Below are 11,198 nucleotides of genomic sequence, written 5' to 3'. Positions count from 1 at the left end.
CGTCAATTTGACCACGCGCTCAGCGTGAGAACGTTGTTTATTAACAAAGAGAAAGATACTTTTGACTTCTCAAATTATTTTTTATTTTTTTTTATAGATGACTTCTCAAATTATTTAGTTCCTTAATTAACTTCATGTGTTGATAATATTCAACGTGGAAGTTATAATGTCTCTATCAAGGGACCACCCCGAGTTTGAAAAATCCCCCTATCCCTCCCGAAAATCTATATAGGCCGGCCGGCCAGCTTGACAAGCTACCTTTCATCTTGATCTCTTGATCTGAGGTGCGAAGAGAAAAATCTCTTTTTTATGACTTCTACTTATCGATCCTGGCCCGGAAAAGTTTCGGATCAGGGCCCTATTGATGAATGAAACAGCTAGAGGGTTTTTGAGCCCTAGCCTTGTAAGCCCACACCTCTTATAATAATTCCATAAACACCTAACGAAGATATGGCAAACAAATAAAGTAACCCTATGTTTGGATCTAACAATACCATACCATGATCAAAAGGTATAACGGCCCGAGCGATCGGACTTAACATAAATATAGCCACAAGAGCCATTCTAAAAAGGGAGAAATTAGCACTACTTGGTGAAATTGGTTTTTTAGAATCAATTTCAAACCGTCTGCTAGAGGTTGTAACAATCCGAACGATCCCACAACATCAGGACCCTTTCGACGTTGCACAAAAGCCATTACTTTACATTCAACTACTCCTAGTAGAAGTGGTAGAATTATTCCAAGTACTTCAGCTGGAACAGCTATGTACGTTTTAGATTTTCTATTTACTCATGATCTGACCTAGTCAATCCAATCATGATATTGAAGGATGGGACCTTTTCTCGAGAAACTCCGGATCCCGAGAACAGTTGAAGATAGGGCAACATCGAACCCTCTTATGTTACTTCGAATGGAATCTTAGCCCACCTCACTTGCTTTCTTTATTGCACAAGGGCATAAACGAAGTCAAGGGATTTGCTTCTAACTAGTGACCGAGAGTAAGCAAGCTACCTTCTTTCAACAGATTTATGGTTGAGTTAATAACATGTTAAAATTGCAAAATCAATCCGTTTAAGAAAATCACTTGAGTTATCCTTTCTCAGGTTGCATTAACAGAAAAATGGGCTGAAATATACAAGAATAAAGGGGTCGGATTCTATTCGATGCACTCCGGTAGGGCTGAGACACCTAGAGTTGCTAAGAGTTTGCCTGATTTCTCTAAATCATAAGGAACTTAGGATACGTTTGGTACGTGAAATGATTATTCTATTAGAAAAAATAAAATACCTTCTAGTAGAAATTGAAGAATGTAAAATGGAATATATTCATTCCTATGGCTAACGAGGGAATGACTATTCTAAGGCTATTCCATTTTACTTTCTTCAATTTTTAATAGAAGTTATTTTATTTTTTCTAACGAAATAACCATTCCGCATACCAAACGCATCATTATTCTTCTAATTGCATTTCGAATTCCTCCCGTTTGCTTTCCTTCTTTCTTTGTTTCCTTTTTTTTTTTCTTTTTTCCCTCTTGTTCGTATTCTTTTTTGACCTTATATGGTTTCCAAGTTTTCAGGAAAGCTCAGAACAAGTGAGGAAGGTGCAGCCACGATTGTTTGGTTGGCTACACAACCAAAAGAAAAAATTGTATGTAGCTGGTGCATTTTATTTTGATAGAGCCGAAGCACCTAATCGCCTTATGTTAGCAGCGACTAGTGGCTCTCATGGAGTAATCGATGCCATTGTTGACCGTCTCCGTTCCTTGTCCTCTCTCTCTTCTTCAAGTTGAAGATAGTTCCATTTGTGTTTCGAGATATTCAATGTTCAACTTTAGATTCAAGCCAGTTTTAAGGTTGAAGGTATTGAGACAAGAGTTAGAAGAACTCAAAAGACAAGAATTACATGCATTCAATAGACAATAGTTACAAGTACTCAAAAGACAATAATTACAAGAGTTACAGATGATAAATTAGATTTATTATTAATGTAGAAGTAAAAAAGACTTATAACGTTTAAACTATTTCTTTATAAATTGTGTCTTGTATATAATCAAATTAATTCTATGCTTCTTTTTCTTATTCTCATCTATTTGCTAGATTATGTGTTTTTACAGAAGGTATCTAAATTATTGAAGAAGATTGGGCCCACCCATTGGCATCATATATCTTTAGAACAAAATGTTATTTTTAAGGGGAAAATACAATTAACTCTTCCAAAGTTTGACCACTTTTTCAATTTTACCTTCAATGTTTAAAAATTTGCAATGTGTCCTAACGAAGTTTCCAAATTTGTCAAGTAGCCAATCCATTAGTAATTTCCATCTGCTTTAACAGAAAGCATCTCACATGCTCTGTACGTGATTTTTTTTTTTTTTTTTTTTTCATGCGAGCTTCTAAATTTTACCCTTAGTTAGACTCCAAAGCGTCGTCGTTTATGTTGTTCGATTGCTGGTTAGAAGGCAAGGCGTCGTAAGGTCTCTTAACCCCGAAGATTCCCAAAACCCAGTTCCCCACGCGGCCGATCTGGTAGAGACTCAGTTCTGCCATTCCACCATCGAATTAGAGATGGGACCTCATCGACTCGGTTCGATGCAGTCCACCTTCGAATCCGAGTTGGGGCCAGGCCTGTATATGGATCTGTTTGCTCCATCAAACCCAGATTCGGTTCTTCACGGTTCTGCCTATTGGTGGCGCGGTGGTTCGACGTCGTTTCTCTTGGCCCCTTGTGGCATTTTCTTAGGATCTTGACAAGACCAACATCGAGGTTCTTTGATGGAGTTTTGGGGGCAGGGGATTGGGCCTTGCGGTTGGTTGTGAAAGGCGATGAGAGCGCGTTGAGTAATCGCCTCGTGACGAGGTTCATGGGGGCCGTCGCACGGCTGTTGTAGTCGGCCATGAAAGGCTTGATGGGTGCTTTGAACAGATCGAGTGTGCTTCAATTCTTTGGCCTTGCCTTCTGACCGAAAACTGAACAGCATAAACGACGACACTTACAAGTCTAACCAAGGGTAAAATGGAGAAACTCACATAGAAAATATTACGTGCAGAGCACGTGAGGTGCTTTCCGTCAAAACAGACAAAAATCACTAACAGATTGACCACATTAACAAATTTGAAAACTTTGTTAGGACACATTGCAAATTTTTAAACATTGAAGACAAAATTGAGAAAGTGGTCAAATTGTATTTTTTTTTTTCTTCCTATTTTTAATGTTTGATTTCACATCCAAATATTACACAATGCGGCATGCACCAGCCAATTTATGAAAAATGCTAGACATACACCCAAAGTCCCACACCCATTTTTTACACCCTGACCTAGTGACCTGGCATTTCCACCTCAGATTTTTTTTTTTTCAACCATCTCTCTCTCTCTTTGATTCTTCTTCTTCTCTCTTTCCGGCCGGCGAATGGACGGCCGGCTACTGCATCTCGGGATTTGGAGAGCCAGCCGTCCTTGCCTCGAACAAAACAGCCGAATCCCGGCTAGCTAGCCCAGATCTAGTTGTTCCTCGGCCAGAACAGCCGGATCCTGGCCGGGATCTGACCGTTCTAGCCGGGAAAATAGGTGGTTTGGACCTAGGGTGGGCGGTTCGGGGTGGAAAACGAACAAAAATAAATAAATAAGGAAAAGAAAATCTAACGTGATAATGCCACGTCAGGATATAGGGATTTGGGTGTACGTGTAGCATCCCCTTACCAATTTATTGCTTATTATGCATCTCTTTTTGAGAGAATGTTTGATTTCAAATTCTAAAAATCACAACATGCACCAGCCGGCAATCGAACCCAGGTCTGTACCGTAGCAGGGTACTATTTTACCACTAGACCACTAGTGCTTCACATTAGTCACCTGCAAACAAAAACTTTAGACAAGTGATACATAAAATTTGGGCGGAAGGACCCAAACTTCGAGGATTTGGCATGTACCATACTTACAGTCAATGTTTATTAAGACTTCGTTTCAAAAAAAAAAAAAAAAATGTTTATTAAGACTTTCTTTAGCTACGGAAGCTAAGATTGTTGCTGTAACGCTCTTAATGATCGTGATTGTTTGAGATGCAATAATTTGCAGCAAAAAAAATGCTATTATTTATTATTATTAAATTTTTATTTTATTTTTTTTTTATTTTCCTTTTATCAATGTGAAACCACATACTCACCGCCCTTTTCCTAATCAGCTATAAAAACTATGAATCCATGACTCGACAAGCATACGATTCCAATCAAACGTGTGTGAAGTGAACTCTTATTTGAAAAATCCTACACTCTTTACTCCTAGCCAATGTTTGTAGGCTTATTGTACATACTTAACTTGCTATCGCTCACTACGTATTCTAAGTCCGCATTTACGCCTTTCCTCTAAAGTTTTTTAATGATGTAAATCATTATTTTCTCCCGGGTGTTAGAGTTGCTCAGAGTAACAGCCATCAGGTTTTAGGATTGGATTGCTTCTCCTAAAATGGTGCCCCTGTTGCTTATCAGATTGAAAATATCCTCTCAAACTCAACATTTCCTATATTCGAAGATGGCCTGCCTTAAGTCCTTATATTGATATATTCCCTCTCAATGAAAAATGGTTTGAGTAAGGATAGGGAGAGGCAAAATGGGAATTGGGAAAAGTGGATCCAGCACCATGCACCTTTTCTACCAAGTTATTATAATGTTACAAGAGGATCATCCAACACCACCTCCTTCTAAAAGCCGGTTATTACACGTTTAGATTCTCACAAAACTAAATCTAGATAAACATGAATTATTCAGATGAGTTCATCACTATCATGTGGAATATGTTACAGAACCATTCAAAATGAAGGACCCAACAATGCCGGTTTCCTCAGCCGGTACTGATGAAATCTCTGTCTTGCATACTCCATGTAGTCGAAATCAATCTTGTTCACATAATCCTGCAGACAAAGCAGAAGGTTTATCTTACTCTTTCACTCTCTCATGCCTATAATTAATAGTGAAACGAGATGTATGTGGGAATTCTTACTGAAATAATTCCCCATATGCCCCAAAAGAGATGGTTTGCAAGAGTGTATTTCTCCACATCCTGGACTACCTGCTCCACTTGTTCCTCAGTGGGTGCATCGCCTGAACACCAATGATGGAGATGTTTTTAAGTATGAGAGAAGTGAGAATCACTGTTAATTCGCAGCGGATAAACATATTATTTGGAAAAAGGGTCGTTGGATTATCTACTATACAATGGCTTCTAATAGGTTTTTTCAGTATATAATTGGGTGGAACTCATCCCAAACCAAAGCAATAGGAGTTTTGAACAGCAAAAACTAAGCACAATTCCCAGATCCTTGTTGTTTACAAAAATCATTGGACCGAATAGGAAACTAATGAGCTAACCTGTTGAACTCAAATACATGCGGACGAATCTTTGGCGCTCCTCCAGACCTGATACCAAATTCAATGAAGTAAGGAAAAGGTAATTTTGGATGCAGTGAAATCCACAGAACGACAGAAGTAGCAACATTTACCTGGATATTTACCATAGTCTAAAACATGAGGTGTCTCAGAATGGTAATCTGCTGCCATTTCACAGAAATGGTTTGCAAAGTCATAAGCAACGGGGTTGTAACTTGCATACTCGTAATCCTGTGAAAATGAAAAAAATAACACCAGGAATACAAATGAACTAGTTACAACAGGGTCATGCATTTATTCTACCACAAATGCGAGTTTTTTACGATAACCCAGAAAAGGCAAGAAAGCTTGCAGTGCATTGTTAGAAACATGAATGCACAAAATCATGGGTGAATTGCCAGGCTAAAGATGTGGAGAACTATGCCAGCAGTCAAGAAAACTCATTTTTAAGCCAGTTTTTTTTGGACTGAGATATGATATGTCATTGAGCAATTTAAAAACAAATGCTATATAAATCAAACAATTTAATCTCTTATTCCATCTACTGTTCTCTTTTCTTTTCTTTTTTTCCTTTATTGGTTGACCTCAGAAGTCACACTTGAAGTTACAGTGCAATAATCTTGGTAGGTCAAATTTCTTTCTTTAAGAAAGAGCACAAAAGTCATTTATGAGTAGTCTTTCTTGCACCAAAATTGTAATCTATAAAGTGATCTTTTTGGATTAGTAAAATTGCAGTTTATGATATTATTGTATTGTGCTTACTGCTAAAAACCATTCATGCCTATTAAGTTACATATAGAGTCAGAGGGCCATTTCTTTTGCCCAGACAATAGCAAAAAGACAAATGTTGTTCAAGATTTAAGAACAACATTAAAGTTTTTAAAAGCTTCACCTGAGGGATTAACTGTAGTTCTCTAATCTATAGAGTACAAGGTAGAAGAATAAATCCCATACAGGAACAAAGTAATATCATGATTATTAAACGAGAAGAAAGTAAAAATATTACAGCACATATGTTGTAGGTTTTTTTAGAGAATCTAAGCCAAATCCGATAGGTGAAATAAAGACTCAGAACTGGATGTCATAATGCAGAGGCCATAGGTACAGCTAACACTTATAGAGTAGGAAACTTACAATGATAGTGATTGATCTTGTCTCTTCATCCATCATTATGTTACCATATTGCAGGTCATTGTGACAAAATCCAACATCTAGATGATCATGTGACAACTCTTTCTGTAGCATACTAATTTCCTCCTCTAGAGTATCCAAGCAAAATTCCTTTCTGTCTTGTGGGGAACACAAACTTTTGGCCTCGCAAAGCCAGTTTCTGAGGAAGGAACAAACGGGGCATTAGATATCTCCATATTTGAGAGGGAATTTTTAACTTATTTTACATATTCTTTAACTTTTGATAATAATATCCATACCTCATTCTGTTCCAGAGGAGTACATTCTTTGGACCAGGCATATCAAGATTGTGGAACTCTCTCATCTTAGCTGCTATGAGGGCAGAAATTTCAGGATTTCGGAGGTCAGCAGCTGATAATGTCTGAAGATCAGCAAAAAGAAGAAAAAATGTTATCCAAAACAATCTTCTGCAAGGAGAGAAAATAGGTGAGGTAATAACGCTGAGTCCTCGGTGCTGTTTTTCCCTTAAGTAACTAATTTCATTTCTTCTATCCAAGGATGCAAACTTTGAGTTAAGAGTAAAGCTATTCTTCACACCCATTTATCTCACCAGTTGACGTGGCATATTTTAAGCAGCTTTTCTTCTATATTTTTTAAGTGGCTGACATGAAAAGCCAGTTAAAATATGTCACGTCAACCAGTATGAAATAAGTGTGAATAATTGAATTACTTTTGAATTTTAAATTAAAGAAAGACCGAAATAAACAAGTAGGTGAATTTGACTTGAACCAAAGACAACTTCTCATATTCAATACTTGTTTCATTTCAAAATTTGTCTAGCTACAATTACTACAATGAAGTATATATCCTTTGCAGTTGGAATCAATAAATGGAATACCCTGATCAATAGATAAATGGAGAGTGAACGACAAGAAATTATTCATTTAAAAAAATAAATCCTCTATCCAAAATTGATCATACTGAGTTAGTATAAGATGGATAAGCTTTATAGTCATGGATAAACAGAGACAATAGCAGTACAAGGTCTGTATTTAATGCACTTGCTTCACTATTATTTGGAAAATTTTGGCCTAAGGAACAAGCTTATAGATTAATTTTTTCTATTATAACATATTGATGGCTGTAAGTTAGATTCACATTCTTTTACACAACCTCAAGAACCATCTTAAATTAACTTCGTCACTAGCTTGCCTAGTTCTTTTGTAGCCATACTGCACAAGAAACATCTGATATAGTTCTTGATTGATAGGAATTTTCTTATCTTAATATGTATGTATATATATGTGTGTGTGGGTGTGTGTGTGTATAAAAACCATCACTTAACAATCTAAAAGGAAGGCTAAGCTTTCTCAGGCCTGAGTGCTGGAGTCTTTTTTCCTCACTTTTCCCCACTGACTCGTTTCAAAGATGCCTTAATAACCTTATCATTTTAATTCAATAGTCGTAATTAACCCATTAAAATAGCAAAAAAATAACTAAAGAAAAAGAAACAATACAAAAAGGCAAAAAGAGTGAAGCTGTCATGATTAAAGCAGGTACAATATAATGAAGTCAACAAAGGAATATAATCATTAAAAGCAAATCCATTCTAATCTATTCTAATTCATGCTTTCACCACTTTGAATTTTAGCCACAAAGTAAGGCTAGTAAGCACCAAAATTCACAAAGAACATATAATCATAATAATTAAGCATCACAAATTCACATACTCTAGCATGAATGAACTCCTCGACCCGCCCATCTGGGAACCGCCCGAGAAGGCGTGGACCCTGCCCGTGCTTTGACACGCACTCAAACGTCCTAATCTCATCGTCCCTGTTAAAGAAAACTTCCACGCCTTCACCATAAACACGAACCAAGACCTTTCTGACAATCTCACCGTTCTTTGTAGGCCAGTTTATCTGGTAAACCTCATTAGTCATTGCACCGCTTAATCGGATCACACGCAAGGCCCCCATATCATCGATCACGTCGCCCCAGCTGGCAGCCACTGATCGAAGCACTTTCTTTAGTTCCTCAGGAAGACAATCTTTGACAAACCCATTTGTCTTTATGGCCATGGTGCTTCAATACTATGAGGGAATCGTAACAAAGTTCAACCTACGACACAAACAGAGAAGATCACTATTTCTAAGGCTGTATATATCAACCAATTAAAACATTGTCTGTATCATACTTAATCTACCCAAAAAGTCAAATCAAATATAGAATACTAAGATTCAACGCCTTAAGCAAAAGATAAGCAACCAGAACCAATTATAGAGAAAGATCAAAACAATATAATAACATAAAGAACTGCATGCAAGAACCCAGTTCAAGAAAACTTGGACAGAACTGGAAAAACAATCATATAGAACCGGAGTAGTAGATAGCATTGAAACTCATCCGATATGCGCAAATGAAAGCCTGTCCTCAAGGAACAAAGAGTTGCAAGAACGATGCTTATTTAAACTCAGAAATAAAACCCAAACCTTGAAAGTTTTATGGCATTCGAAAGAATTTAAGCACTTACTTTAGAATCAGAGATAATCAAATTATGGGATGTGATTGTGTTTATGTGAGCTTGACCCAGAATTTCCTTTTCCTTCGTTCCCATTACCGAAACAAATAGCAATATAATATCTATCTATCTGGGTCCCTTGGATTATCGCTCTGCACGCATCGGAATCAGAGACCGCAGATCCAACAAATAGGGAGTTGCCACGTTTAGAAAATCCAGCAGGAGTTGAATCTTGGTGGAGATTCTGGAACAGGTGAGGTTACCGTGCCCAACTGAAACTGACCGATTCCCAACGGTGTTAAGTTTTGGGTAGTCGTTATCCAATGGCAAACGACGCGTGTTAAATCTTTTGCTTTGTAAACGTTTTAAGGGACAGCTTCTCCCACAAAACGCGAGAGATATTTATTGTCAGATTTCGCGTTGAAAATGTGTGCGAATGGTTATTGTCAATTTGACCACGCGCTCTGCGTGAGAACGTTGTTTATTAACAAAGAGAGAGATACTTTGACTTATCAAATTAGTTTTTTTTTAATTTTTTTTTAAATTTTTTTAATAGATAACTTCTCAAATTATTTAGTTCCTAACTTAATGTGTTGATAATATTCAACGTGGAAGTAATGTCTCTATCAAGGGACCCCCCCTGAGTTTGAAAAATCCCCCTATCCCTCACTAAAATTTTGCATAAATACCCTCCTCCTTTTGGAATTTCTAAGGATCGCCTATGCTTTTTTTGTTCCTCCGGAACCTATATATCCCGACTTTGCCATTGATGAAGGGAGATGTTTTTGGGGGTGTTGCAACATAGACCAAGCTAAGGGTACGTTTGTGATTACGATTTTATAGAGAAAAAATATGATTTTAAATCAAATCGTAGAAAATAAACCATTTAGAAACTGTGTTTTTAAAAAATTGCAATTTGAAAATGCAGAAAATTGCTTATTTAAATCGTAGGTAATGTGATGCTTTTTTGAAAACACAGTATTTAAAAAGGCTAATCTGCGATTTTAAAAACCAAACTGTGTTTTTAAAAATCACTTTTTTAAATCGCACATTTTAAAATCGCTATTTTAAAATCGTAAATCCAAACGAACTCTAAGTAAGGGAGGTTGTCAAGTGTAGTGGTGAGACTGCTCCGATGCTTAAGTCAATGGTTAGGAAGGATAATGGATAATAGAAAACTTCAATAAAACAAAAACGGCTAGAATGAAAGCGTACATGCGAGGACTACTCTTTTATTCTTACACTGAACATGATGGATCCTTCTCCAACATGATTGTCCAACCAGGCGGCACCCTTTGGTTGGGTATGCTTCAATTGTACGTAGCATCTCATCCCCGACGTGTAGTCGTGTGGTCCCTCGATGCACGTTGCCTGATAATAGGACGGGCTTATGGGTAATAACAAAAAGAAAATTATTATTTTTATATTTTTTATATATCTCATTTTTAAATCTACCTTTAAATTTATAAAACACATCAACCCTACACCTTTGACCTCCTCAGCATAGCCCTCAGTCTGGAACTTCATCTTTAATTAATAGGTGAAAGTGACGACCTTCATGACATTTTGTGTCGCTGGGCCAATGACGGTGTTGCAGGCGGAGGGGCAGCCTACCACTAGGAAGTTGACAATCGTGGTGACCTAACTGAGGGGCAGCTCCTACAATAATTGATAAGGTGATCGCTCGATTGGTTCCACTGGGTATACCTTATTGCTTGCAAAACCGACACGCAGTGAGCTAACGAGCTGGTCGAAGTTTATCTAGTTCGACAATAAGGGTTAATAAGGGTATTATAAATGTGTCAGTTCAGGTTATAAATGTAACTTTGATAAATAGATATTTTGGAGTGTCTTACTGAATGGTATAACCGTTAATCAACTCTTCATATTGAGGGCAAACCATGGAGATCAGGAAGAAAACAAAAAAAAAAATTGCCCCTCCAAAGGTCAAAATCCTTTTATATTTTTCTTTTATTTTCTTTTTGGCCGTTATGGCCATGGGATGGTTAGGCCACCTCCAATGGCCAAACCCTTACAAATTTATTTATTTATTTATTTTTTCTTTAGCCATAGTAGTAGGGGTGGTTTGGCCACCTCCAAGGGCCAAACCCTTACAATTTTTTTTTTTTTTTTTTTTTTCTCTTTAGTTCTAGCGGTAGGGGTGG

The 11,198-nt window shown here is 37.2% G+C and overlaps 1 protein-coding gene and 1 pseudogene across 2 annotated transcripts; both read right to left on the bottom strand.

Moving 5' to 3' along the window:
• Positions 1-395: 395 nt before the first annotated feature.
• LOC133866075 (NADH-ubiquinone oxidoreductase chain 1-like) lies at positions 396-733 on the bottom strand (annotated as a pseudogene).
• A 3,879-nt stretch (positions 734-4,612) lies between these two features.
• Positions 4,613-9,374, bottom strand: LOC133866827 (probable choline kinase 1). 2 transcript variants are annotated; one of them, XM_062303479.1, is made up of 8 exons: positions 9,046-9,374; positions 8,243-8,633; positions 6,812-6,933; positions 6,516-6,711; positions 5,495-5,612; positions 5,364-5,411; positions 4,996-5,096; positions 4,613-4,906 (listed from the first exon to the last, which is right to left on the bottom strand). In XM_062303479.1, the coding sequence occupies exons 2-8, from the start codon at positions 8,591-8,593 to the stop codon at positions 4,805-4,807; spliced, it is 1,038 nt and encodes a 345-aa protein (XP_062159463.1). In that variant the 5' UTR covers positions 8,594-8,633; positions 9,046-9,374; the 3' UTR covers positions 4,613-4,804. The 2 variants fall into 2 exon arrangements, with proteins under 2 accessions (XP_062159463.1, XP_062159464.1); XM_062303480.1 differs by having other exon boundaries at positions 8,243-8,634; positions 8,920-9,057.
• Positions 9,375-11,198: the final 1,824 nt, after the last annotated feature.

This window comes from Alnus glutinosa, chromosome 4 (genome assembly GCF_958979055.1).
Source record: "Alnus glutinosa chromosome 4, dhAlnGlut1.1, whole genome shotgun sequence".
Classification (NCBI taxonomy): domain Eukaryota; kingdom Viridiplantae; phylum Streptophyta; class Magnoliopsida; order Fagales; family Betulaceae; genus Alnus; species Alnus glutinosa.
The sequence above is the reverse complement of the archived record's forward strand: the minus strand, read 5'-3'. Positions and strand labels throughout refer to the sequence as shown.

Bases quoted from the DNA above. Each gene is read 5' to 3' on its own strand.
- LOC133866827 (XM_062303479.1), bottom strand. From the start codon at position 8,593: ATGGCCATAAAGACAAATGGGTTTGTCAAAGATTGTCTTCCTGAGGAA. The intron at 5,613-6,515 runs GTAAGTTTCCTA...TCATTTTCACAG, and splicing joins CAAGATCAATCACTATCATT to GATTACGAGTATGCAAGTTA. The intron at 5,097-5,363 runs GTTAGCTCATTA...ATTGGTGTTCAG, and splicing joins CATGTATTTGAGTTCAACAG to GCGATGCACCCACTGAGGAA.